General features: G+C 58.6%; 1 protein-coding gene across 1 annotated transcript; it reads left to right on the forward strand.

Moving 5' to 3' along the window:
- Positions 1-1,187: 1,187 nt before the first annotated feature.
- Positions 1,188-27,445, forward strand: FIGNL2 (fidgetin like 2). Its single transcript, XM_058558217.1, has 2 exons — positions 1,188-1,350; positions 25,327-27,445. The coding sequence occupies exon 2, from the start codon at positions 25,338-25,340 to the stop codon at positions 27,324-27,326; it is 1,989 nt and encodes a 662-aa protein (XP_058414200.1). The 5' UTR covers positions 1,188-1,350; positions 25,327-25,337; the 3' UTR covers positions 27,327-27,445.

A 27,445-nucleotide genomic window follows, 5' to 3' on the forward strand; every position in this document is an offset into this window, starting at 1 on the left:
CAGTCTTCCTTCCTCGCCCAGATCACCGCTGAAGCCTCGCCTCTGATGGAATTCTGTCTACTGGTGGACTGGGAGCTCTACCAGGACAGGGATGTGCCTTTGGGACTCTCTCAGGTGTCCCGAGCGCCTGGCCCAGTGCTTGGCACAGAGTAGATGCTGATATGTATCTACTGAATGAATGCAGCAATCATTGACCGCCTGCGGACACCTCTAAGCAGACCACAGGTCTGGGATTCGTCCTCCGTCTTCGCCTTCCACCATTCATCCTGCTTGGCCCAGTGGGAATGCCGCCTTCTTGGCGAAGCCCTCCAGAGAAGCCGGCCGTTTATAAGTCACACCCCACCCTCCGCTGTCCATGTCCAGGGGTCGCCCTCCTCCCCCGCACCCACCCCCACTCGGAGTGGCGTTGGGGCAGAGGCTGGACTTGCCCGGCTGTGTGTGTCCCGCCCCTCTGCATCCCGCGTCGGTACGCAGTAGGTGCTCAGTTCACCTGGGGGCGGGGGAGGAAACCGTGAGTCCACAAGGCTTTGGCCAAGGGGCCAAGGCGGTCCTGGGAGATGGGGTCTAGGGCGGCAAGCGGACGCGGCGGGGCCGGGCGGCTGCCTTCCCCTTTGCCCTTCGACCCAGGAAGCCGCTCACACCCAGCGGACACGCTTCGGGCCCCGCTGCTCAATCCCGGCCTACCCCCTCGGGGGCCTGCGCCCCCACCCTCACCGGCCGGCCCGGCCCCCACCCCCACTTCCCGCTCCGACGGCCGAGGAGAGGCGGGGGCGTGCCTGAGAGTGGCGCAAGGACACTGCACACCAAGGGTCATTTGCTCTTTTTTCCCCCACCTCTGTGGCTAATTTATTTTAGAGCTAGGGAAGGGAGAGGGGCGGGGCCGGCCCTGAGGGTGGAGAGGAGGGGTCGGGCGGGCCCAGAGGAGTGGGGGCGGGGCGGGGGCGCGGTGGGGGAGGGCGGGAGGGAGCCGGGGGTGGAGAGGGCCCGAGAAGGGGCGGGAGTTGGAGGAAGGGAGGGGCACCCGGGGAGGGGAGGAGCAGGGAAAGGGGAGGGGAGCAAAGGCCTGCGAGGGAGGGCGCTGGGGGCGGGCGAGGGGAGGCGGGGGCGGGGGCGGGGGTGGGGGTCCTGCCTGCGGGGGGAGCCGGGGCGGCCCCTTGTCCGGCCACCCCCACTGCCCAGTCCCGCTCCCGGCCGCGGCGGCCGCAGCAGCCGCAGCAGTAGCGGCTCCAGGATGGTGAGCGCCGCTGCCCCCCAGCCCCGGCCTGTCGCCCCCTGCCCGCGCCCTGGCCCCGGGGCTGGACGCCCCCCCAGGCCGCGCACACTCACCTAGGACCCGGCCGGGATGCCGAGGTAGAGGGCCGCGGGCCTGGGCGGGGGCAGGCACGGGAGCGCCCGGGCGGGCCGGGGTCAGGGAGTGGTGACCGTTCGGTCGGGGTGTCCGGAGCTTTGTCCGCGGGCGCGGGGCAGTGCGAGGGCCGGAGAGGGCCCTCGGGGCTGCGGGGCGCGGGGCTCAACTAGGTGGAGGTCGAAGGGCAAGGCCAGCGAGAGACCCGGGCGGGTGCGTGGGAGCCGAGGGTCACTTCCCGGGGGGAGGGGGCGGGCAAAGAAGGGGATCTCCTCTCCGCTGCCGACGGGCACCCTCTTCGCCGCCCCCTTTGGTGCGGACGCTGCAGCAATAGCGAGCAGCCGGCTCTGGGGGGAGCCTGCGGGATTGGGGGATGGGGAGCCAGGATTTGCGGGTTCGGGTCCCAGAAGGATCCTGTGACCAGAGCCCGAGGGCCGGCCCGCAGGCCCCTCCCACTCCGTCAGGTCTTTGTCCAGCGGCCCCTGTGTGTGTGGGAGGGGGTTGGGGGCTGGGTTCCTGGCCCAGAGATTCCCCAGCATCGTGACGGGGCAGTGACAGGAGACTGAGGCCACTTTGGGCCCTGCGCCCCTACTGCCCACCCTCTCCTTTCTTCTCTTCTGGCCTGGGAGAGCATAGCTCCCGTCTCAGAGTCAGGGTCCTGCGGGAAGCTGCACTTATCTTCACCCGTGGGCTGTAGGCTACAAGGGAGACCCTCTGAGCTCCCCGCTCTCTAGAGAGAGCCCCTTAAACTTCTCACTCCAAGAGCCCTCTCTTGGTCTACTCAGAAATTCCCTTGCTAGGAACCCGCTCTGTAGAGGGTCCTCCGCAGAGGGTCGGGCACACAGTAGGTGCTCAGCAAATGCAGGCCCCCTTCCCCGGCCCCTCCAGGCCCCGTGCCCCTCCCGGGCGGAGGAGGCCTGGGAAGGGGTCTGCACGGGGGAGAGTGTGAGCGGCCTGGAGCCTGCGCCCAGCGGCAGCCCGGAGCGCAGGGGTGGGTGGACGGGTGGGTGGGCTGTTAAAGGGACGGTCACTAAATCAGGATTAGGCCGTGGGGCTGTCAGGCTGCCTGGCCCTGTCTCCATGGATACCTAATTTGGAGGAGAATAGAGGACGGAAGAATGTTTGTGTTGTCTTGCGCACGGGCTGCCGCGGCTGAGCGGGCTCCTGCCCTAGGCCAGGCAGCGAGGAGTGGGGATCCGGCTGCAACCCACTCTGGGCTTCCGTGGGAGGGGAATTCTCGGTCCCGAGTCTTCCCTGTGGAGTCTTTGGCGTGGCCCCGGTGGTGCCGTGGTCCAAAGAACTCTGACCCTGCGGAGGGAGCCCCAGACCCTCCCAGATTCCAACCAGAAACCCCAGTGCCTCCTCCTGGAAGCGGCCGGGCTGGAGTTCACTCCCCGACCTCCCGGCCGGGAGCACGCGCCAGTCTCCGCTGTGCCTTAGCCCGCCGAGGACGGACGCGCTGGGCACCTCGGAGCCGCCGCGCCGCCCGGAGGCAGCAGCCGCGCGGGTACCCGGTGGCCGCGAGCTGCCGGGCAGGGGGCGGAGCGGGACTTCCTGGGGTGGGCGAGAAAGGGGCGGGGCTTGCCGGCCGGCCGTGCAGGGCCGGGTGACAGGCCTCGTAAATCCCGGTTTCCCATCTTTAACGCCATTTCATTTATTTCCACTTGATTCCTTTGGTGTCCGTAGCAGCCAGCCCTGTCAGGAGCGACCCTCATGCCCTCGCTGTAATATTTTCTGGGGCAAAGTCCTCTCAGGCCAAAGGGAATTTAGCTGTGTCAGGCGGTGGAGTTGCTCCTGGTGAAGCCCAGAAAACCCCCATTCCTCAGGGGACCCCAATGTCCCCAGAAGAAGAAGGAGGCTGAGAGACACAGGGATGAGTTTGGCCTCCGAGGCCCTGCGGCTGCGCTGAGGATCCCCAGAGTGGACAATTGCAGTACACAGATTGGAGGGGGCAGGGAGAGGCGCCAGCCCGGGGTGTGTTGTTCCCAGAGCCCTTTCCTGCCTTCCTCGTGGTCATCCATGGCCACAGCTTTTTATGGAGCAAGAACCCCCTCCCCTCGGCTGCAGCTTTATTGCTGAGATCTCAGACTCCCTCCACGCAATTTCACGCCTCTTTGCCTTTGCTCTTGGTGTCCCTCAGCCAAATGCTTTCGCCATTGTCCTTGTCTTTCCCCAACCTCCTCATTCTTCAGGGCCCAGCTCGGATGCCACACTTCCTCCATGTAAGCTCCCCAGAGCCCCCAGCTCTTGTCACTCCTCCCTCCATGTCCTCCCAGCCCTGCACCTGTGCCTCCTTTCAGCCTTTGTGGCTCAGTCCACACCTGGCTTTGCCTCCTGGAGGACAGTGGTGGGGCATGTACTTCCCTGCACCCCACCCGCACTGGGCTTGGCACAGGGCTTGGCACCTTGTTGGTGCCCCGTAAATATTTGTTGGCTGCATAAAAGGGGTTTCGTAAGGGCAGCCTGCAAAGCACGGAATCTGGACACTTTCAGGCAAATAGCTCTGCGCTCCTGGGTGGGTGGAGACCCCTGGGTGGGTCTCTCTCTCCTCCTCATTGCTGACCCTCCCCCACCCCCCAAGTCTGGGGAGGACTTTGCCCCTTCCTTTCCCCACAGACCAGCATTCTTTCCCTGCCATTATCATCCTGTTAAACAGAGAGGCCAGTCAGGATCCATATGGATCACATTAACAATTGCTTATTATCTGGGCCAAGACTGCCCCCACTCTCCACCCCCAGCTCTACTGCGGCGGTTGGACCCTTAGGAGCCCAGCCTCCCCGCCTCTCCCTCCCCCCACCATGGGTCAGCCAGGGAGGGCGGGGGACAGGCGAGTCTCCCTCACTCTCCTTGTGCCTTCTAGCAGGACTTTGCTTCTTCTTGACTTGGCTGGCAGTTAATGAGTCCTTTACCTGATTTAATGGAAACCAGGTTCCCCACAGGAGCATGGCTCAGTGAGCTTCCAGGGCTGCAGCAGGGAGAGGTGGGCCTGATGCCTGGGTGCACTGGGGTCCGCTGGGGTCCAACACCCAGAGCGCCTGCCTTCCAGTGGACAGAGGCTGTGGGCAGGGGCGAGCCACACTAGGCCGACTATGGGGTGCCCTGGCGTCTTCTGCCATCTCAGCCCTGGGCTGGCCCTCCTCCTTTCTAGGAGCTGGTGGGCTGGTGAGGGAGATCTAGGCAGGAGGGACCCTGCAAGGCTTTGGCCCCCAAGCCTGCAAGTGCTACAGTCAAAGAGGCAAGAAACCAGAGAGTTTCCTGGAGCAGCAAGCTGAGTTGGCCTTGAAGGATGGGGAGTGGCATTTACGTTTAAATGCATATAGCCCAAGAATACTAGTGATGGAAGGAGTCTGCAAGATCACCTAGTCTGGGGGTCCATAACTTTTTTTGATTCACAGATCCCTCACAAGGACTGATGAAAGCCGTCCCCAGAAAAATACATCAATTGACCCAGATTTTGCATTCTGCTTTAGAGGGTTCTTGGGCCCCTGAAGCCCAGGGGCACCCTACATCAAGAAGCCCTCACCCTGGTCCAGCCCCCTCTGTAGTGCTGAGGGCAGAGTCGGGCCTGTAGCCCAGCACTCCTGACCTCCACACTCAGTGCTGTCTCCATGACTTTGTTACTGGCGGATGGACAGGATGAGCAAAGGGACCAAGGGTAGCCGATCGAGGTGCTGGGCCAGCCTTTGAGTGGGAAAGGTTCACACTGCCTGGGTCCCAGTACGGGCTGGTCATCTCATCTCTGAGTGTGTCACCTGGAGAGAGGATGTCCGGGGGTTATTTTGCTTTAGGATCCACTTGTGCCCAGGAACAAGGATGAGTGGCGAGACAGCCTAGCTCTTCTCCGAGCAATTTCATACGTATCTTGATGAATCATAGCGAACATTCATGCAGCACTTATTAAATACTCTATATCTCGTCTGTGAATGGGACAGGAACGGTGCCCACCGCATAAGCATTATCGTGAGGACTAAGTGAGGCGGGAGCTGGGAGTTGGGAGCCCTGAGTTCCAGTCTTGGGTGGCTGTGGGCCCATGAGGGCCTGGGCAGAAATGCAGGCGACAGTGCTCAGGGCTGTAATTGCTGTTGACGCTGCCGTTTCCCCGCTTGGCCCAGCCAAGGAGAGGGGAGTGCAATGGGAACCTTGCTCTCTTTCCCGTTAGGACCGGGGTGTGGACAGTGTCAGCCTTTGTAGTTCATCTTGGGGACTGGAGGTGGGGGGTAAGTTCTCAGTGAATGGGAATGTTGGGCAGTGGCTGTGGGCCAGCCTCCAGAGGACTGTGACCCCGACTCCATTTTATGATGACCAATCATGGCCCCCACCCTAGGGGCCAAGCCCTGGGCTGCAGTGACCCTGCCACTCATCAGGTGCAGTCACCCTGGACAAGTCACTTGCTCTGTTTGGGTCTCAATGTCTTCATCTCCAGAATGGGGATAAGAACACTAGTGAGTGAGTTCACAGGTGACAGAGGCCCTGGTTTCAAATAGTGTGCCCTTTGTCTCTGAAGTACACGCCTGCCTCTGGTGACCTGCTCAGTGACTCGGAACCCAGGGCCTCCAGAGACCCACCTCCCTATAAAGGAGAAAGGAGAAAAAGTGGACACGTGTGAGAACGTCGTGGCCCACAGCAGGGGTCACCCGGGCCATCTTTAAAGCTCCTTCCAAAGCAGAGTCAGGGCACAGGGGGCTCAGGAGGCAGCCGAGAGGAGAGCCAGCTGGGCTACCTCAGGAATCTAGGAGGTGGAAGCATACCGCCCTCTGCCTGCAGGTGGACTCAGGCCACCTGCTCCCCTGCCCAGTGCTGGGATTAATCAGGGATGGATGGGAAGATGTGACCAGGAGGCTGCATTTTCCTCTAACAGACCTGTGTTGAGCACCCAGCACTGTGCAGGCTCCAGAGGGCGCCCAGCCAGGGTCAGATTCCTGGGCCCCTGAGAGTCCCTCACACTCTCCGTGCACCTACGTACCCGGCCCTGAGTGGGGCCTTCTTGCCTCAGATCTCCCGTAACAACCCTCTGCTTCCCACATGGCCGGGAGAGACCAGAGCCTGGTTTGCTTTGCCACACGCACCTGGCATCAAGCGTGGCTACACTCACTGCACACTCGGCAGGGCCCTGTGGCAGGCCCTGGGTATTCTATGCAGGTAGCCATGCATCTGACAGCCATTTTCTGATGCGGTCCCACCTTCAGGGAGCTTACAAGACAGTTGGGAACTAGCAAAGGGGCAAAGGGACAGGCTATGCCTTCAGGACTGCTCTCCTTGTATTCTCTGTGCAGCAGGGAGCCACTGCAGGTGTGTGAGCTGGGGAGAGGCACGCTCGGAGCTGGGAGAGGGCACAGGATGGGCTGGAGTGGGGAGACTCAGGGAAAAGACCAGTGACTTGACAGCATGGCCTGCATCATTGGCAGGGTACCAAGGAGACTGGGTTTCCCCAAGGGAGGCTGTTCATAGGTGACAGAGGCCCTAACGCAGTAGGAATTAGTAGGAAAATTAGTAGGGAATTAGTAGGAATTAGAAGAGTACCCTGCTGCTGACTGCTATTTGGCCCTTGGATGCTCAAGAGTCTGGGAGTGTTTGTTCTTTCCAGGCCAGTAGGGAAAGAAGATTCCCTATCTTCTTCTGGGATTCTTCTGGGATTCAGGTTATGCTGAAGAAAGACCTCCCCGAACTGCATCCTGTGGTTCTGCCCCTTGCCAGTCTGCCTGTTGGTTTCCGCTGGGGCAGAGGGGGCCCCTGCGAACTCTCTGGCCACCAGGGGAAATCACCTTTCCACCACAGTACTCATTAGTGGCCGGACCCTCACTTCTCTAGGAAGGGGCTCCTTTTCCAGATGGACTGTGTTCTATGTGGGATGGCCATTCTTATGTCACCATCTTTCATACTGTAGCCCTCTTCAGGCTGGAGTCTTAGGGTCTGAGCCCCTTGTTGGGAACAAAGGAGCTGCCTCGCCGGGGCGGGGCAGGCAGCTGGAGGATCAGGCTGGGGTGGTCAGGAGTTCAGTTTGGGACTGGCTGGGTTTGCCAGTGCCTGTTAGACGTGCAAGTGGGGATGGCCCAGGAAAGCTGCGGAGGGGAGGGGAAGAGCCCTCCGCCGGGCCGGGAGCGCCCCTCCTGGTAGAGACAGCCTCACGCTGAAGGCCTCTGCTGACGGGGAGCTCATCACTTCTAGAGACAACCCACAGGCTCTCAGACAGCTAACATTAACCCAGAAATTTCCATGGAGGATTTTCCTCTTTCCAGGAGGATGGGGAGCGGCAGGGAGGAGCCGAGGGGCTGTGCAGGGCTGCATACCCACAGTCATTAGGTATTCAGAGATATTCGGTCCTCAGGAGTCTCTTCCTGAGGAAACACTCCCCACTCGCCTAGCCATGGTCTGCAGGCAGCACGCTGCCCTGCCTCTCTTTGCTCTCCCCAGGGTGTGGCAGTGACGTAACCAGGGTCTGGAGTCTCAGACCTGCAAGGACTTGCTTGGTCCTACGAGAACCACTTTGAAATATGCTAGGCTCCAGGGTTTGTGGCTGAGTATGGGGTGGGCGGGGAGGGAAGAGGGCTAAGGGGGCGGGGGAGGCTGATGAGGATGGTGGGAATCCACTGACGCCTCTGTTTTCTCAGCTGATAAATGGGAACAACAAATCTTCTTACGTGAGAGGCAGAAAGGCATCTGGCCCCAGGCTGCCCGGGCAAGTGGCACACCTCTTAGCTTGGTGACTTAGACAAGTTAACTGTGCCTCAGTTTTCTCCTCTGTGACACGAGAATAGCAGTTGTACCTGCTTCCTAGGGGTATTGTGAGGATGAAATGATTTAGAGCGGTGCTTGGCGGGGTGTTGGGATCCCATAGAGGAGCAGACAGACAGAGGGAATTGCTGTGGTTGTTCAGTCTTTGCCTAGCACCTTCCCCCCAGTTCTCTTTCTCTCTCTGTCCCTGTGGGCTGCAGGTGTGGGGGGACCACCCCCTTGAGGACAGCCCTGCCCACTCACGCCCAGGTGGACCGGCCAGGCTGCATAGCTGGAGTTACTCAGCCCAGCACCCCCGGGGCTGGGAAAGGGGCAGGAGGGGGGGGGGGCGGCCACTGGGAAGCCCAGGTGGGCTGCCTGGGTCTGCTTCCTTCCCTCCGCCCAGGCCTGGCCCTGCGGGGCGTGTCTCTCCCCCACCCCACACACAGGGATGGGGCCAGGGAACACAGGATCACCCAGGCCTTAAAGCTTAAGCTTTTCGGAGGTCACGTGCTACCCAAACTGACTCAGGTCAACTTTGGGTCCTAAACCTGGCTGAGGGGAGGGGTGGGGCCTGAGGGGGCTCTAGTCTTTTGGGCTGAGCCCTGTGGTCCATGACCCCTGAGGAGTTCGTGGATAGAATTGTATCCCAATGTTATTAATTCCCTTTGTAGCCTCATGTATTTTTAAAATTTTATTTCCCCCTCCAGCTTTATTGAGGTATAATTGACAAAGTAGTCCCATATATTTTTATCTTATGCACTGAAAAAGTTTTTTTTTGGTGAGGAAGATTGGCCCTGAGCTAACATCTGTGCCAGTCTTCCTCTATTTTGTACGTGGGTCACCACCACAGCATGGCCGCTGTGAGTGGTGTAGGTCTGTTCCTGGGAACCCAACCAGGGCCGCCAAAGCCGAACTTAACCACTAGGCCATGCGCTGCCCCAAGAAAGTATTTTTGAGAACAGGCCACAGGTTTACCAGACTGCAAAAGGGGCCTATGACTAGAAGCTGGTCAAGGCCCTACCTCATCATCCAATCCCACACCCACGTGGGGCCGAGTCCCAGGGCATGAGGAGCCCCAGGTGCAGACCCACGAGGAGACAGGCACTGGGAGGGTCTTCCCCAGCCCTGGAGAGCAGCGTGCCCGAGCTGGGCAGTAGCCACAGCCCCCTCCACCAAGTGCCGGCTGGATGTGCATCCACGTGTCCACGCACTGAAGCCCCTGAAAGCCTTGTGCCTGGCTGTTCCTGTCTCCATACTGTGCTGAGAAGCTGAGCACTTCAGGAAGGGGTTGACTCTAGCTGGGCAGAGCACAGGCTTCAACTGCAAATCTTTGTGCCTCAATGAAAAAGTAAATAATCTTCAAAAAGAGGAATTACTTAGAACAAGTACTATAGCAAGAACTCCAAAGGCCTTGCTCTTCTCACTGCCATTGTACCAGGGAAGGTTATTTGGGGAGGGGACCTTGGGAGGGAAAGGACAGAATGGAAAGGGAACAGACAGGCTACTGGGCTAGGGGACTGCTGTGCAAAGGCCCAGGGGCAGGGCTCGCTGAGCAGGGAGGGAACGGGTGACATCAACTCCAAAGAAGGCCTTTAAATGGCAGGACCGAGGGGCAGGGCACTTGCTCGGGGCACCCCTGAGAGAGCCAGCAACAGCATGAGAGTCATGGTGGCCTAAGAGCGTGGAGCACCCCCGCTGCAGAACTGGGGAGAAGGTGTTCTGGGCAGAGGGACCAGACGGAGCAAAGGCCTGGAAGTGTGACCACGTCTGGCCCAGAGAATGGACTACGTGGCTGGAGGGGTTAGAAGGGGCCACAGTCGCAAGGTCTGAGGCTGGGAGGACAAACTGATCTACTTCTAGTGCCAGGCTAAGGGGTTTGGTGTCCACTCTGAGGTCAGGAGGGGTTGGGTCTATATTTTAGACAGAAGGACCACCCTGGCGGCTGTGCAGAAGAAAGATTAGGAGGGAGAGACAGTGAGTCCAGATGTGGGGCCAGCCCTGGTGGGGGTCATGAGAGCCGTGGGTCGTTTCAGGGACTCAGTGACCAGCTGGATGGGTGGAGGCTGCAAGAGGTAGAGAGCCAGGGCCTCCAGGGTGTCCAGCCTGGGTGAATGCATGGGCTCTGGGGAGAGAAGGCAGAGATGTTTTCCCTGGGGTCTTGGGGGCCATCCAGGGAGTCCTAAAGAATCTCCTCTAGATTCCTGAGCCTCCCCCTAAGATTCCCAGGGACGGTGAAAAGTGTGGCTCAGGAGGAAGTTGGCTCTGGCATGGTGGGCTCTCAAGAGGGCCCTGAAGTGTCTAAATGGCAGAAGGGGGACCCTGGCAGGGCCCTGGGGCTCCTCCCTCAATCTGCCGAGGAGGAGCTGGCGAGAGCTGCCCCAGGACACAGGTCAGAGGAGCCAGGGGGCAGGCTAGGACCTCCTGGGAAGCTGTGGTTTGGGACAGACTGCATTTCCAGTGATGGTGAGCTCAGTTCCCTCACAGCCTCTGCAGAGCCCCCCGGCCGTGGGTCAGGGGCAGGACAGGTATGTCACTCCTGCAGGGCAGTGCTGTCCACTCTGGGCCCCGTGGGCAGCTTGGGAGCTGCGCTTCTCTCCTTGGAGCCCCTCCAGCCCGTTGGGTCCTCCTCCCTTCCCCCCTTTCTCAGGCTGAAGCCCCTAGCCAGCAGCCCTCTTAGGAGCCAGGTCAGAGCCGGTGCTGCTGTCCTGCCCCAGCCCCTGGCCCCCTCCAGCGGGTCTTGGAAGCACCACCTTCCTTCAGTGCCCTCACACCAGCCTGTGAGGGAGATGCTGGGTCCCCCCATTTCACACTGGAGGAAACAGAGACTGAGACACTTGTCCCACATCTCAGAGGCTGACTCACTCCTTGAGCGACAGGAAGGAGGTGGGACTGTGACCTCCAGATGGACCCCGGGCTTGCTAGGGTGGGCTCAGAGACCCCAGCCTTTGTCAATCTTTCAGGCTGGCCTTCAGACACCTGCCTCACTCAAGTTGCTCGTAGGTCCGGGCTGCATTCGAGGGTCCCTGGGAGCAGCCAGTGCAGGTGAGGGAAAGGAGAGGAAAGGAATGTGTCCTGCTGTAGGATGGGCTCCCCCACAGTCCACCACAGTCCCTGCCTAGCAGCCTGCTGTGGGGCCTGAACGAGATCGTGGCGGTCAGGCCCCCAGCCCAGCATGCAGTGGCCTCTGGGAGATATCAGCCTGACCTTGTGAGCCCTCCGTCCCCTTCTGTCCTGTCCCCAGGGCCCAGGAGTTGAAGTCCATCCCTAACCTGCTCCAGCTGAGCTCAGGTAGTGAGAAGAGGCTGTGGCAGGTGCGCTGCCCTTAAAGCAGTTCCCAGCCCCAAAGGCTCGCTGTCCCTGGCCTCCTGATGGAAACTTCTGCCTCCTCGGTGCAGCTCACCTTAAGTGGGCATCAGGGAGAAGCAAATCAGCCTTGCTAACCTTCACTGAGGGGCAAGGGGCTGATGGCCTGGACCCTTCCAGAGGTACACTTGGTTTACAAGAGGATGCTTGTTAACCAGAGTGGTTTTCTGTTGCTGAAATGTCAGGCAGCCTAACTAAGTGAAGCAAACAGAATGTAAGCAGGTGAAGACCAACTGTGTTTTCTTTTGGGGACGGGGCAAGGGAATAACCAGGCTGGTTCTCCCTACCTGATGTCTCCAGGGAGATGGGTGGGGGCTAGAGAGATGGTACCCCCTCCTCGTGTAGCCTAGGGGTGGGGTGAGACGGGTGGTGGAGGGAAAGGGCTCAGAGCGTCCCCAGCAGCTCTAGCACCAGGAGGAGGGTCAAGAGAAAACATGGAGGGGCTGTTGGAAAGAAGGGGGCGGGAGGAGAGGGGGGCTTCAGAGCTGGAAAAGTGATTAGCAGCTTTGAGGAGGCTGAAGTCAGCCCTGGCAGCCCCGGGGCAGGACAGGGGAGGAGAAGAGCTGTTATTCACAGAGGGCAGACAAAGATGGCCACTGGGCCAGCCACCCCCAAAGACAGCCAGATCACGGGGGGTACAGGTAGGTCCCCAAGCTCTGGGGACGGATGCTCCTCATGGGGATTGAGATGAGACTGAGTCTGCAGATAAAACATGGGGATCTGTGTCCTGGGTCGAGCCCCCGGCTCCCCGGGACCTTCTGCAAGAGTAGGGGAAGCCCAGGAGCCACCCCCAGCCCCCCAGGGTAGTTGTGGGCCGTTTGATCAGTGAGTGTGTAAATCAGGATTTTATGGATCGCTTATTCACTGCTGGAGCTGGGGCCCCCAAATTCCTCTGTGCCCCAGAATGCTTAATCTAGTCCTGAGCTTTCCCCTGGGAGGGTATGGAAGACAGCTCCCCCCAGGCCTCCACCCCTCCTGCTGTGTTTCCTCCCAAGGCCCCGGGCTTTGTCACTGCAGGTTGAGCGGTTCAAATGTGCTAATACACTCCCTGGGGGCCGCTGGGCAGTGGGACTTAAACTTCAGTGCTGTGATTGGCCAGAGAGAGCATGGGAGGGGGGGCTGTGGCAGCAGCTGGGGGAGAGAGAGAGAGAGAAAGAGCGTGTGTGTGTGTGTGTGTGTGTGTGTGTGTGTGTGTGTGTGTGTGCATGTGCGCCTGTTTGAGGGGAGGGGGTGGGGGTGTCCATCCTGCTCAGACCACTGCGTAGAGACAAAGGACCTTCATCTAGCCTGGAAAAGGCATTAAGCCCAGAACAAGCCAGGTCCCTACCTGGCCAAGCTGGTTAGGGAGCCCACCTGTCCATCTTTACATCCTCTTGTTACATCTTGACATAGTGGGGACTTATTCGGTATGGGTTGAATGGATGGATGGATGAGTGACCACATGAGTGACGGCACGTTTAACTGGGGTCGTGTCTGCTGGAATAACCCAGCACTTACGAATTCCTAAATCTCCCCCTAAGATTCCTAAGTCTCCCCCCTCCCTCACTGAGACTCGCTTTAGCCCGGGCCTGGCTGACACAAGGCTGGACGTGAGGGACTGGCCAGGCCTCGGGGGACACAGCTGTGACCCCCGGACTCTGTTGCCACTTGAGAGTGCTTTCACTGTGGTCACGTTTCTCCGTGCTGGCCCCCATCTGTCTTTGGGATTTGATGAGGATGAGGATGGTGGGGGGGGGGAGGGGTGTTGAGCAGCTGATGGGGGAGGGAAGGAAGCACAGCCTGAAGGGCCAGATGACAAACTGCCCTGTCCTACCGTCCTCTCCTCCTCTTCAGCCTGCCCCTCCTCTCCTGCGCTGGGCTTGAGGGCAGCAGGCAGGACAGGCTGGGCTGGTGGGGAGGGGGTGCGTCCAGTTAGCCCTCCCTCCCTCCCTCCCTGGCTCCTGGGGAAGCTGGAGCTCAGCCTGGCATAAAACTCCGTAGGAATCCTAAGGAAAGAAGTCTGACTCCAGGGATGTCTACCTGGAGACCCTAAGAAGTGAGGCTCCATTCAAGTTCAAGAGAAAGCTGTAGAGGCTCCCGTGGCAGTGGGGAGCACGCTGGCTGGAAGGAGCCTGCCTGGGGTTTGAGCAGCGCTGTCCAGTAGAACCTTCTGAAATGACGCGAAGGTTCTGCGTCTGCGCTGACCAGTACAGTATCCACTATCCCACGTGACGACTGAGTGCTTGGAGTGAGGCTTGTGCTGCTGGGGAACTGAATTTTAAATTTAATTTAATAATACATTTTAAAAATAATTAATAAATAATTTAAATTTAAAAATAATTGATAAATTTTAATGAATTTAAATTTAGATAGCCACCTGTGGCTAGCAGCTGCGATTGGGACAGCACAGGGTTAGAGGCTGTGTTCAGGGGTGGAAGCCAAGCTCTTGGGTGCAAATCCCTTCCTGGCTGTGTGGCTTGGGGCTGGCCTCTTCCCTCCGCAGTCTGTCGGACCCCCGCCCCAGTGTGGATCATGTGCATTTCGGGACTCATCCGCTCCTGTGGGTGGCTGTGCTGCCCTTAAGAGGTCCTGGATCACCAGGGGGACAAACATCCAGGGACACACCAACCGCCCAGGGTGGGAAAGAGAGGCTGTACAGACTCTAGACTTTGAGGCATCTTAGGAACTTCCTTGGAGGTATCAGTCCTAGAAGGCTTCCTGGAAGAGGGGGCTGTGGGGCAGGCTTGGGCTGGAGCTGAGCAATGAGCCAGGGATGGATGGAAGGGCCATGCCTGAGAGCCCAGCCCAGTGAGGGCCCTGTGTTTGGCACCCGGGCACCTTGGCCACGGCTGGGATGGGGAGGGCTGGCAGAATGGGCTGCGAGTCCCAGCGTCTCCTCTTACTGGCTGTTATGAACTTGAGAGGATCGCTCCCCCTCTCTGAGCCTCCGTTTCCTCTCCTGCCGAATGGGGAGAATATGCTTATCTGGCAGAGAAGTTGTGAGGGTGAAACCAGGTGGTAACTAGGAAAGTTCTTTGCACACACTAGAAGGCGGGGAGAAAGGGAAGGTTTATCCCCAAGGGTGCTGGGCCCCTGGCCTGGCCTCTCAAGACGACAACAGATGGTCGCAGCTTGTCTGTGGCCCTGACCGCGACACAGGCAGGGATTTCTGCACTCTCCCCTCCCCCCAGTGCGTGTGTGCACGCGGCCCAGATGGGGGCCACCTGGCCAGCCTCGCTCAGGCTCACCTCCTGCTGTTTGGCATTTGACATATGAGGAGTCCAGGGCCAGAGCACCCCACTACCCCAGAGAGGAGCCAGGCTGGCGGGGAGGCCTCACTCCCTCGAGGAGGCTGGGTCCCAAGGGTCCTGATCTCTTTACCACGTGTCCGGTGGCCTTTGATGGGAATTCCAGCGCCCCTTTGCCATTTCCCAGAGTCCTGACCAGGGGAAGAGAGAAGGAGGAAGATTAAAAAGAAAGGGAGGCCAGGTGGGGTCCCTGGGGGCTGGGTGGGCAGTTTCCTCTGGTGTTCGCAGACACAAACCCCCCTTCCAGGAGGCACCCTTCCCTGTCCACTCCCGAGGGAAGTCCTGGGCTTTGCCTCTTGTCACCCTTACCATCTCATGTGGGCTCAAATTTAGTCACCCTGACTTTTTTCTTTATTTGGGCACAGAGGCAATTTCAAGCCTCTTTGCTCATCTGTCCATCTACCATCCATCCACCATCCATCCATCCATCCATCCATCCACCCACCATCCATCCACCATCCATCCATCCATCCATCCATCCACCATCCGTCTATCCATCCATCCATCCACCATCCATCTATCCATCCATCCATCCACCATCCATCCATCCACCATCCATCCATCCATCCACCATCCATCCATCCATCCATCCATCCATTCTACAGAGTCCATTAAGAACTTACTGTGTACCAGGCACTGTCCTAGATGCTTGGGATATGACAGTGAACAAGGTCCCTGCTCTCATGGAACTTTCTAGTGGACACAAGACAATAAAGCAACTAGTAGGTCAGATTTATGACAAGTGCTACGGAGAACGTCAGGTTGAGGGGGACACTGTCTGATGGGGTGACAGTTGAGCAGAGACCTGGAGTGAGTGAGGGTGTGAGCTGTGCAGAGAGCTGGGGAAGGAGTGTTGCAGGCAGAGTGCAGCAAGGGCCCCCGAGGTGGGAGCAAGCCTGGTGTGGGGGGAGCAGCGAGGAGGCCATTGTGGCTGGAGGGGAGGCCCAGAGGAAAGAGGAAGCAGATCTTTAGGACCTTATAGGCCACTGTGAGGACTTTGGCTTTTATTCTGAGTGAAATAAGAGCCACTGGAAGCTTCTGGGTAGAAGAATGACATGATCAGACATGTTTTCAAGGGTCCTCGTGGTTCCTGTGTTGAGAATAGATAGTGGGGGCCAAGGGTGGAAGTGGGGAGGCGGGACAGCAGGCTACCACAGTCAGCGGTGAGGGGCTTCGTTGCTGGAGCTGGTGAGAAGTGGTTGCAGTTTGAATAGGTTTTGAAGCCAAGGCCGATTTGATTTGCTGGTCGGAGGTGTGAAGGAGAGAAGTTAGAGATGACCCAAGGTTTCGGGCCTGAGCAACTAGAAAGGATGAAGCTGCCGTTTTCTGAGATGGGGAAGACGGGGAAGAGTAGGTCGGGGGTGAGGAAGTCAGAAGTTTGATTTTTGGACATGTTAATTATGCCAATTAAATATTCCAGTGGAGGTGTCAAGAAGAAGGTTAACTACGCCATCGGGGAGTCAGGGGAGAAGCCCAGGCTGGAGAACCTCGTTCAGGAATCCTTAGTGTACAAACGATGGTCAAGGCCATGAGACTGGATGTGGTCTCCGAGGAGTTAATGTGGAGAGAAGGCTCCAAAGACTGAGCCCCTGGCTCTGCAAGGCTCAGAGGTGAGGGTGTAAAAGGAGGGCAGCAAAAGAGGCTGAGGAGGAGAGGGGGCTGGGAGCCCGGTGAAGAACTTTCCAGAAGGAGGGTGATCAGCTGAGTCCAGTGCTGCTGAACCGTGGATTTAACCCTGTGGTCATGCACGTGGGTGACTGGAGTGCTGTGTGTGAAAGCCTGGCTGGAAGGGCTCACGAGAGATTGGAAGAGGGGAATCAGAAATAGCAGTATAGGCAACTTCTAAACTTCTTGGTTTTTGTTTTGCTAAAAAGCAAGCAGAAAGCAATAGGGTGTAGTTGGAGGGGGATCAAGAGATTATTTCGAGCTTGTTCCCCCGAAGATGGAGAAATAACAGCCTGTTTGTCGGCTGATGAGAATGACCCAGCAGAGAGGGGAAAGCGCTTCTGCAGGAGAGGGGAGACTTGAGGGAGCAGCATCCTCAAGTGTGAAAGGGCACGGAAGCAGTGCACGGGAGGAGGAATGTGCTCTGTCCTTGCTGCCAGGAGGGACTTTCTCCAGTGTGCCCGGGAAGGCAAGGGGTCAGTTAGGGCTGGAGTGGCCGGGGAGGACGCATGAAAAGAGGCAAGACTCACTGTGGCCTTGAAGGATGGGAAAGAGCTGGCCGTGGGAGGGCATTTCCGATGGGCAGAACTGTGTGAGCAAAGCCCTGTGGGCCGAAAACAGCAGGCCTGAGTTTTTCTAGATTTCTTTAGGCCCCATGCATGGAGAGGAAAGCTGACTTGCCTTGTGTGGTCGGAGGGATCAGAGAGGCCTGTGATGTGCACAGACAGTAAACAGAGAGGACAAGCAACTTGCCCTAAGACACGAAGAGAATCACCCCAACAGTGACCACACCTGTCCTGACCATTCCCACTCCTCAGAGCGCATGCCTGCGGCCGTCCTCATCTTCCTGTGCTCCTCCCCTCCCCCTCCCGGCTCCAAGTACTGCATCATTTCTCCAGCCAGAGTGAGGTTAGGGACAGGAAGGGAGACTGTTCAGATCCCGTGGGCAGACTGCTTCTCCCCTCAGGGGTCTGTCCTCAGTTCGTATCCTTGCCCTTACCACAGCCTGTGGAGGTGGGGAAAACACTGGCCAGAGGGAGGAGGCCCGCTTTCTGACCTTGGGCGAGGCGCATCTCCTGTCTGGGCCTCAGTTTTCTCATCTGTAAATAGTAGCTATTAGGTGGGGTGTTGTGGACAGTGAGTGAGTGATGACAGGGACATGCTGGCGCTCCCTGCTCGGCTCGGTCCCTCCTCTTCTCGCCAACCTGGAGTCCATGCACATACCCCAGTGCTTCCCATCCTCATGACTCGTAATAGGTGTTGCCTGATTTCCCACCGAAAATAGCTTCAACTGTCTCCGAACTTCCAGAATTCATTCTTTTCTTCCCTCTGTTTCTTTCTTTCTTTCGGCTGTGACCACTTTTCCCTTATCTTCCCTGTTAGACGATAGCGTCCCTGAGGCCGGGTCACAGTTTGATGCAATTCTGCATCTCTAACAGCTGACACTCAGGATCCGGCACACTAAATGTATCACGAAAGTGTCTGCTGGCTGGAAACCAGAGTGGTATCTGCAGAAAACGGGCTGCAGCCCCTGCAACGTGCAGTTTTGCAGCCACCTCTCTGGCCTCCTTTGGTTCATCCCCTAAACATTTATTGAGCCCTACCCATGCTAGGCCCTGTGCCAGGCCCCAGGGGTCCCCCAGGCAGGGTTCTGGGGGTCCATCTGTGCTGGAGGCTGCTCTCTGGCCTGGACCGAGGGAGGAGGTTCCTGTGTGGTGGGTGCGAGGCTGTGGCAGGTGACTCCTTCTCCGAGTCCTCTCGTCACCCCTCCCTCTCCTCTCCTCTTGCAGTAACCGGGGGCTGGCATGAGGGACACTGCCCAGTGGATGGGGAACAGTCCTGTTCAAGCTCTGCCAGGCGGCCAGAGACCCCCTGGGGCACCAGTTGTGAGCAGTGGACAAAAAGCCTGGGACAAAAGGCCTGTGGGAGCCGCGGTGAATAGATTAATGAGATTTCCATACGAGGCCCAACAATGGGATTCTCCACTCCAGCCCCTTTGTCCGGGTGGAGATAATGGAACCGAGGAGCTGGCCCAGGAGGAGCTGGCCCAGGAGGGCGGCATTGGCCCCTTCTCCACTCAGGCCTGGACCCGCCACACAGCTGCCCCTTCTTCCCTGCCCCACCCCCAGCCCTGTTGGGCCGGGTCCCGTCCCTCCCCTAGGGTAATGGAATTCTGAATCATAGAATTTCTGTGTGATGGAGAAGCGTTGTTAGGGGCCTCCTTAGGGAGTTGAAGGGGGTCGTTGATACTGCATGGCTGGGGTCCCTTCCCACTGCATCCTGTATAAAATTTACTTTAAAGGGTTCCTAGTGAGAGAAAAGTTTGAGGTCCACCATCCACACCAACTGTCTCATTTGACAACTGAAGAAAGTGAAGCTTAGCGAGGTTAGGTGTCTTGCCCATGGTCACCGTGACAGCTCAGGGTGTTTGCTGCCGTGGGACGCTGGGGGGTGGAGGAGGAGTGTCTGAGGCCTGTGTGAGGGGAAAGCACACCCTTCCTGTGTCTCTCTACTTTACTCTCACACTGCTTCACTTCTGATACCAACTGTGTGGGTTCTCCACACATCAGCCAATTCTGACACCAGCTACGTGGAGACAGCGTCAGATCCCACAGGTTAAGGGCTCAGTCCTACGACTGCCCCCCCTTCACAGGCCAATTGCAAGTTCATGTTGTTGTCTGTGCTTCTGACCAATGGGCCATAAATCCGGAGGTTCCCATGACCCCTTCCTCGGGTTCGATTAGTTGGCTAGAGCGGCTCACAGAACTCAAGAAACCAGTTTCCTTACTAGATTACTGGTTTAATATAAAAGGACGTAACTCAGGAAGAGCCAGATGGAAGAGATGCACAGGGCAAGGTATGTGAGAAGGGCACTGGACTTCCACCCCCTCTCCAGGGCACCACCCTCCCAGCACCTCCACGTGTTCACCAACCCAGAAGCTCTCTGAACTCGTCTTTTTAGGTTTTTGTGGAGGCCTCATTACATAGGCATGATTGATTAACTCATTGGCCATTGGGGATTGAACTCAGTCTCGAGCCCCTTCTCCTTTCCCAGGAGGTGGGAGGGAGTGTGGGGTGGGTTAAAAGTTCCAATCCTCTAATCATGGCTGGTTCCCCTGGCAACCAGCCTCCATCTTTAGGTTACCTAGGAGCTTTCCAAAAATCACCTTATCAACATAAACTCAGGTGTGGTTGAAAGTGGCTTGTTATGAATAACAAGACACCCATTTCACCTTTATTGCTCTGAAGCTATTTCAGGAACTGAGGACAAGAAATGAAATTGTAAGGAAAGATGTTCCCATTGCTCTTACTGCTCCGGAAATTCCAAGAGTTTTGGGAGCTGTGAGCCAGGAACAGTGGACCAAGACTAAACATACATTTCTTATTATCAATCACACTGTCCCAGCCTGCGTCAGGCCCCATGCACGCAGTGCCCCGGGCATGGCCCACGGGGGTTGGACAGGTCCACGGGGACCGATCAGCACACTGAGTGTTTTGGCCACTTGTGAAGGCCGAGTGACTTCTCTCGTGGATCCTGGAGGACTTCCTAGAAATGAGGGGAGGGGTTTAAGGAATTCTTTACTCACTCTTCCACCAGGTAATTCTTCCTGTTACTACTTCTCCGGCGCCTGTGGGTTTGAGGGACTGCACTCTGGGGCTGGATTGGAGCGAGTTCCAGCCTCCTGTGTGGGAGGCCCTTGGCCTGTGAGGGTCTGCAGAGAGGGAGCTGCTTTAGGAGCCGACCTGGCTCTCCGGACGGCACAGCTGCCACAGTGGCAGAAAGTTGCCTTTTCTCCCGAGTCCCAGCCACCCCCAGGGAAGGCCACAGACCCAAACAAGGAAGCCTGCCCAGCCTAGGGGTGTGGATGCTTATCAGATGGCAAGTTTGCAGGGAAAGGGACAGCTCTGCTTGTTTTGCAGCGAGAGAACACAAATTCTCTTGCCTGGGGGGGCGTAGGCCACGTGGGACCCCCCCAGGGGGTAGGTGCTCCCAACTGCAGGTTTGAAGGGTAAATATACAGCACTGGAGGCATAGCCACATTCCCAGGCAAATACAGAAACATGTTTCCAGAGGGCCAAGGAAATGAGCACTGGTGTAGGCTGTGTCACGGCCTCAGGCTCTTCTCTGGCTGTGGGAACCAAAGGCTGGACCAGGGAGGCACTGCGGCCAAGAGGGAAGGGCCTGGGCTCTGTCGTTAGACTGCTGGGGTCTGAATCCTGCTCCACTTATGTAACAGCTGGTGGCCTTGGGGATGTATTAATGTCTCTGTACCTCAGTCTCCTCATCTGTAAAATGGGGATGATGACAATGGTGATGATGATCTCCCAGGGCTGTTGTGAGGGCTATGTAGGATCATGCGTGTGGAGCACAGAAAAGGGACCGGCTCTGCCCCTAGTGCTGGGCTGCTGGGGAAATGGCATGAGGACAGGTCTGTCATACCAGAGCTGGAAGGACCCTCACCCACAGAATATTCTCCAAGTTCCCCCAACCCCAAGGGGAAGCGACTTGTCTGAGTCACTCAGCAAGGCTGGGCTGCTGCTTGGGTTCTTAACTGTACCATTCATCATACATACTACTGTGTACCCCACACTGGACTGCATACTTCACATATACTCTTATTTTTTATTTATGTATTTTTGGTGAGGAAGATTAGCCCTGAGCTAACATCTGTGACAATCTTCCTGTATTTTGTATGTGAGATGCTACCGCATGGCTTGATGAGTGGTGTGTAGGTCCGTGCCTGGTATTTGAACCTGCGAACCCCAGCTGCTGAAGCAGAGTGCACCAACTTAACCACTACACCACTGGGCCGGCCCCCATATACTCTCTTTTTAAATCCTCACAGCCACTCTGCAAGGCCTATGTTATGCCCTTTAACTGACAGAGAAATTGAAGTTGAGTGAGGTCAGGCAAGCTGCCCAGGGTCACGTAGTAAGTGTCTGAGCCTGGGTCTCTCTGACTCAAAGCCCACACTTTCCCCCAAGTCCGGGGGGCCTTTCCTCACCTCCAGCTCAGCTGATGGAGTGGACTGGAGGGTGGCCTGTGGACCTGGGAGGGAGGCAGGGGGTCCTTCTGCTGGGGAGATCCCTCCAGGTGTAGGAGGCTGAATGGCAGGAGCTTGTGGGCTAGGCCACAGGCAGGCCCAGGGTCTCTGTGTAGGAGCAAGAGGGCTGTACCTGGCCGGGGTGGGGGGGGCAGGAGACAGCCTGTTCTACCCCCTGACCTCCCCCACCCCAGCCCTTCTGAGTGGGGCAGAGGGGAAGGCAAGGCCATGGTGGGCCTGGGTGTGTCAGGAAGCACAACTGAGACTACACTTAAAGCTCGAGAGAGAGACAGGGTGTATATACGCACGTGCATATGCACATGTGCTTGCAGCTGTGCACATCTGTGCATGTTCCCGGTGGTGCGTGCATGCATGCAGGTGTGTCCTCAGGCTCACGGGCCAGCGTTCTTAGCCTGTGTGTAGCTCAGGCAACCCTCTCCCTCTAATTCTGTCCTCCTCTCGCCCTCCCTGGGGTTGTTTGGTTGAGCTTAATCCTCAGGCAGTTGGGTTCTGGCCAGACCTTTGTTCTTTCCCTTGGAAGAGGTGAGAGGAAGTCTCTAGTGCTATGTGACTAAGTTCAGCAGAACTTGCTGACCTGGTCCCCTGCTCCCCAGTTAGACCACTAAAGGACCTCTAGCAGAGGCCAGATCGTGCAGGAGAAGGGAAGAGAGATGGGCTGCTAACTAGCGGGGGACTTAGGGTCAAGGAGGTCTTTCTGAAGATGGGAAAGAATTAACTTGCTGCAGGGAGGGAGCCAGGACACTGGCGGGGGGGGGGGGCTGGGGAATAGTTAATTGATGGGGCAAGCTCCCAGCCTGGGCCACGAGGGGGTCAAAGGCTGGGGTGGATGGACCCTTAGGCCTCCTGGACCAGATGTAGATGTAGATAAAAGCGAAGACAAAAAGCCAGGGGGCGGGAGATGTGCCGCTGGCTGAAATAGGAAGAGATTCACCTGGAGTAGAAGGGCCAGTATCTGACGGCATTGAGGGTAGAGATCACGTGGGCTGGCTGAGCTTCCGTGGACAGGTCCCCTCCAGGGAGGGGCTCATCCTGGAGTAGAAGCAGGAGAGTGGGTGTGAAGCCAGGAGGACAGGTTTGGAGGGCCGGAGGTGGGTGCCTGGAGGCCGCAATTGCTGAGGTGGGGAGTTTCAGTGATAACCAGAGTGTGTGGTCTTGAGGGTAGGGACTTAAGTGAAGGTTGCTGCAGGCCAGGGCAGGAACTGAGTGGGAGGGGCAGGGAGGACACCACACAACAGCCACGAGGAGGAGCAGAGGGTCTGGCAGCAGGTGAAGGAAGTGGGTGTGGACAAGTCCAGATCCAGAGCCTTCTTTACTGTGTCTGTGTCCTTCTGGGAGGGGTCACTCTTTTTCCCCAGCATGCTCAGTTTAACATGCTCAGGGAAAGTGCTATCATCAAGGTCAAATCTCTTTTTTCTGTATTAAGGATCCAAAGCACAGATAACAGTAAATAGGAAAAAATGGGCTTGGGGTCCGTGTCATAATACGGTACTCGCGTTTGTCTAACGTTGACGTTACCTCCTATGACCCTGCAGCCAGACCACTTGTGGTTTCGGTTGTCCCAGGAAATCAGCCCCTCTGACACCAGGTAATGCCTCTGTTCTGCGCAGACCCCTCAGCAGGAGCTGGAGAGCTGCCTACTTGCCCCACAAACCCCACACTCAGCTCTGCTGTCTCTGCTCTGCCCTCTTGCCACTCTGATGGAGGTGAAACAACCTCACGAACACTACTTTCCTTTTTAAGCTTTAGTGTGTATGGCTCATGCCTTCCCTAGGCAGTGGGGCTGAGAGTAGTTTTATTTTCAAAGAGCATCCTCTCCCTTTGATGTCAGGTCACAGCCATAAGAGGCAGTGAGGTCAACAGAGGTGGTGCTGTCGACATGCTGCCACAAATAAGAGCAACTGTGAACCCAAGAAGCGACTTGATTACTTTCAGCCTCTTCTTCTACCCCTCCCCCCACATACACCCACTTCCAAGGCTCCGGTGACCCAGCATTTCTTGGTGCTGCCTCCAGGCTTGCAATGTATGGTTAGGTGGGTTGTGCACTGCACATGAGCCCTTCTTCTAAAGGGGCACAATTCACCCAATATACATGGTAACTTGTAGACTTATTATGACAATCTTCCAGAAGGTGGCAGTAAAGTGTCTTGAGGAGAGGAACAGGGCATATGAGCTAGCACAGCCCCGGCTTTCTGAATGCATTGTGCTTTGCACCTTCGAAAGTGCTGGAACCCTCTAGACTGTCTGGCCAACTTGGTTTCTCACCCTTCAAAGTCCAGTCAAGACACCACCTCCCTGTGAGGCCTTCTCAACCAGGTGTGGCGTGTTCCTCTGAGCTCTTGGCACACACCTCTCTTTTCCCACCTCACAGAGGATGTTGTCTACCTGTCTCCTCCACAGGGCTGAGCCATCTTATTCACCTTTCAATCTGCCCCCATGCCTAGCACAGCACTTAGTATTGGCTCAATAAAAATTTGTTGGGGAAAGAATACTGAACCTGTAAGTCTGTCTTATCAAAAGCTTAGGCTTGAGAAATAATCATCAGGAAAAACCATGCCCAGCATGCCATAGGCCCATTTAGTCTTTGAGATTTTATCCCTGGATTAGGCCAACCCATTGGAGCCACCTGCCTGGAGAGTGCTGCTCCCTAGGCCCCGAATCCCTCTTACCAGGGTTTAGCTCATGCCTTGACTGGTGCTGAGGGACAGGGTAAGAAACAGCTGTGGATCACTTCTGCAGTGTTGATGGCATGGCTGTCTAAGACGACATTGTTTATTACATCTCACAGGTCTGCTTCTGGAGGTCCATGGAAAAAAGTTCTATGATCTCTATGCCAGGAATATTTTTGCTTCTATTGAGTATGGTGGTGGTTTTCACTTTGCAAAGTGAGTTATTTGGTTACTGGGAAATTTGTGACCCACTTTCTATGATGTGTACTAACTGCAGTGCTGTGTACTAACTTTCTCCCATCTTCTCTGGAATATGATTTGTTTATTCTAAATAACCATTTTTGTGTTGTGGTGACACACCTGTCGGGAAGGCAGCAGGTGGCAGCACCTCCCTGGGCACATGGTCATCATGTGCCAAGTTGGGTCCGGAACCCAGGTGCTCTAACTTCATCAGGCAGAGGCTAAAAGAAACCAAGTGGAAAGGAAGTGAATGCTTCTGGGTCAGCCTCTAGGGTTTCCCAGAGACCATGAGGCACTGCCCAAGACACCAGCATCTCTGACTTCAGGCCCCAAGAGGGCCCTGGGATCTCACGGAAGGCTGGGGTGAACAGAGCAATTAGGACCATCAAACTGCTTGGGGCCCTGGGATCTCACGGAAGGCTGGGGTGAACAGAGCAATTAGGACCATCAAACTGCTGGGCATTAGGCCAGGGGCCCTGGGCAGGCCCCACTCATCTCCGCATAACCCTAGTGTCTCTGTAGTGCCTAGCCCATGCTGGGCATGCAGCAAACATCTGTTGCTGAATGAGCCCGACGTGGGTTTGACTGTTCCTGGGGCTGGGGTGTCACACCCATTGCCTGACCCTTCACTACGTTAGCTCTGAAAGTAAGGACCATGTGTCCTGCAGGGCTGGTGTGGCCAGGACAAAATAATAATCACTGCCTATAAGAAGTTAGGGCCAAATGTGTCATTTCCAGATCCCTCTTGGGTCTGCGTTAAGTATTTTCAGATAACTGTAATCCTGGGCCTTGAAGGGCACGGCAAATATTGTGTATTTGGTGCCTGGAGAAGGATGCCCAGGAGGGTGGAACCGCGGGTGATGGATGCCGGAAACCAGCCTGTCCCAAGCTGCAGGCGAAGTGGGTTAGCCTGTGGCTGGGGTCGGTGGGTTCCGAGGCTCTGCAGGACCTCACTAGCGGCTTCTCTCTCTTGCCTGCAGCTCTGTCGAAGATGCACTGGACACCGGAACACGCCCAGCCCCTCAACCAGTGGCCAGAGCAGCACCTGGACGTTTCCTCCACAACCCCGTCGCCGGCCCACAAGTTGGAGTTGCCCCCTGGGGGTCGCCAGCGCTGCCACTATGCTTGGGCACACGACGACATCTCTGCCCTCACTGCCTCCAACCTCCTCAAGCGCTACGCAGAGAAGTACTCAGGGGTCCTGGACTCGCCCTACGAGCGCCCCGCCCTGGGCGGCTACGGCGACGCCGCCTTCCTCAATGGCGCCAAGGGGGACCCCGAGCCCTGGCCAGGGCCGGAGCCGCCCTACCCCTTGGCCTCACTCCACGAGGGCCTCCCGGGAACCAAGGCGGGCAGCGGGGGCGGCTCCGGGGGCCTCGGGGGCTCCCCGGTTTTAGCCGGGAACCTGCCTGAGCCCCTCTACGCCGGCAATGCGTGCGGGGGCCCGTCGGCGGCGCCCGAATACGCGGCGGGCTACGGCGGGGGCTACCTGGCCCCGGGCTACTGCGCGCAGACGGCCGCCGCGCTGCCCCCGCCGCCTCCGGCCGCGCTCCTGCAGGCCCCGCCGCCGCCGGGCTACGGCCCCTCGGGGCCGCTCTACAACTACCCCGCGGGGGGCTACGCCGCGCAGCCGGGCTACGGGGCTCTCCCACCGCCGCCCCCGGCCCCGGCCCCGGCCCCGGGCCCCTACCTGGCCTCGGGCCTGGCGGCGCCCACGCCGCTGCCCGCGCCAGGCCCGCCCCGGCCGGCGCCCGCCTCCTACACCTTCCCGGCGGCCGCTCCGGGCGTGGAGAGCGGGCTGTCACTGAAGCGCAAGGCCGCCGACGAGGGCGCCGAGGGCCGCTACCGCAAGTACGTCTACGAGCCCACCAAGGCCCCGGCAGCCGACGGCGCCTCCTACCCCGCGGCGGACAACGGCGAGTGTCGGGGCAACGGGTTCCGGGCGAAGCCGCCCGGCGCCGCGGAGGAGGCGTCGGGCAAGTACGGGGGCGGGGTCCCCCTCAAGGTGCTGGGTTCCCCCGTCTACGGCCCGCCGCTCGAGCCCTTTGAGAAGTTCCCGGAGCGCGCCCCGGCGCCGGCTACCCGCGGGGGCTTCGCGCTGCCGTCGGGGGAGCCTCCCAAAGGCGTGGACCCGGGCGCCCTGGAGCTGGCGGCAGGCAAGCTGCTGGAGTGCGGGCCCCCGGTGCAGTGGGCGGACGTGGCAGGCCAGGGCGCGCTCAAGGCGGCGCTGGAGGAGGAGCTGGTGTGGCCCCTGCTGAGGCCGCCCGCCTACCCGGGCAGCCCACGCCCGCCGCGGACCGTGCTGCTCTTCGGGCCGCGCGGCGCCGGCAAAGCGCTGCTGGGCCGCTGCCTGGCCACGCAGCTGGGCGCCACGCTGCTGCGCCTGCGCGGAGCGACGCTGGCCGCGCCGGGCGCCGCCGAGGGCGCGCGCCTCCTCCAGGCGGCCTTCGCGGCTGCGCGCTGCCGCCCCCCCGCCGTGCTCCTCATCAGCGAGCTGGACGCGCTGCTGCCGGCCCGGGACGACGGCGTCGCCGCGGTGGGCGCGCTGCAGGCGCCGCTCCTGGCCTGCCTGGACGGCGGCTGCGGCGCGGGGGCCGACGGCGTGCTGGTCGTGGGCACCACGTCGCGGCCCGCGGCTCTGGACGAGGCCACCCGCCGGCGCTTCGCTCTCCGCTTCTATGTGGCGCTGCCCGACGGTGCGGCCCGCGGGCAGATCCTGCAGCGGGCGCTGGCCCAGCAGGGCTGCGCGCTAAGCGAGCGGGAGTTGGCGGCCCTGGTGCAGGGCACGCAGGGCTTCTCCGGGGGCGAGCTGGGCCAGCTGTGCCAGCAGGCGGCGGCAGGGGCGGGCCTCCCGGGCCTGCAGCGCCCCCTCTCCTACAAGGACTTGGAGGCGGCGCTGGCCAAGGTGGGCCCTAGGGCCTCCCCCAAGGACCTGGACTCGTTCGTGGAGTGGGACAAAATGTACGGCTCCGGCCACTGACGGCGCGCCGGGGAGGCCGCGGGAGCCGCCGCCTCTCCCTCCCCGTGCCCTCCGCGTGGGAGGATGTCTTGAACCAAACCGGGCTGGGAGGGTGCCCGAGTGCGGAATGTGGGGTGGGG

The sequence above is a fragment of the Diceros bicornis genome, chromosome 17, assembly GCF_020826845.1.
Source record: "Diceros bicornis minor isolate mBicDic1 chromosome 17, mDicBic1.mat.cur, whole genome shotgun sequence".
In the NCBI taxonomy this organism is placed as follows: Eukaryota; Metazoa; Chordata; class Mammalia; order Perissodactyla; family Rhinocerotidae; genus Diceros; species Diceros bicornis.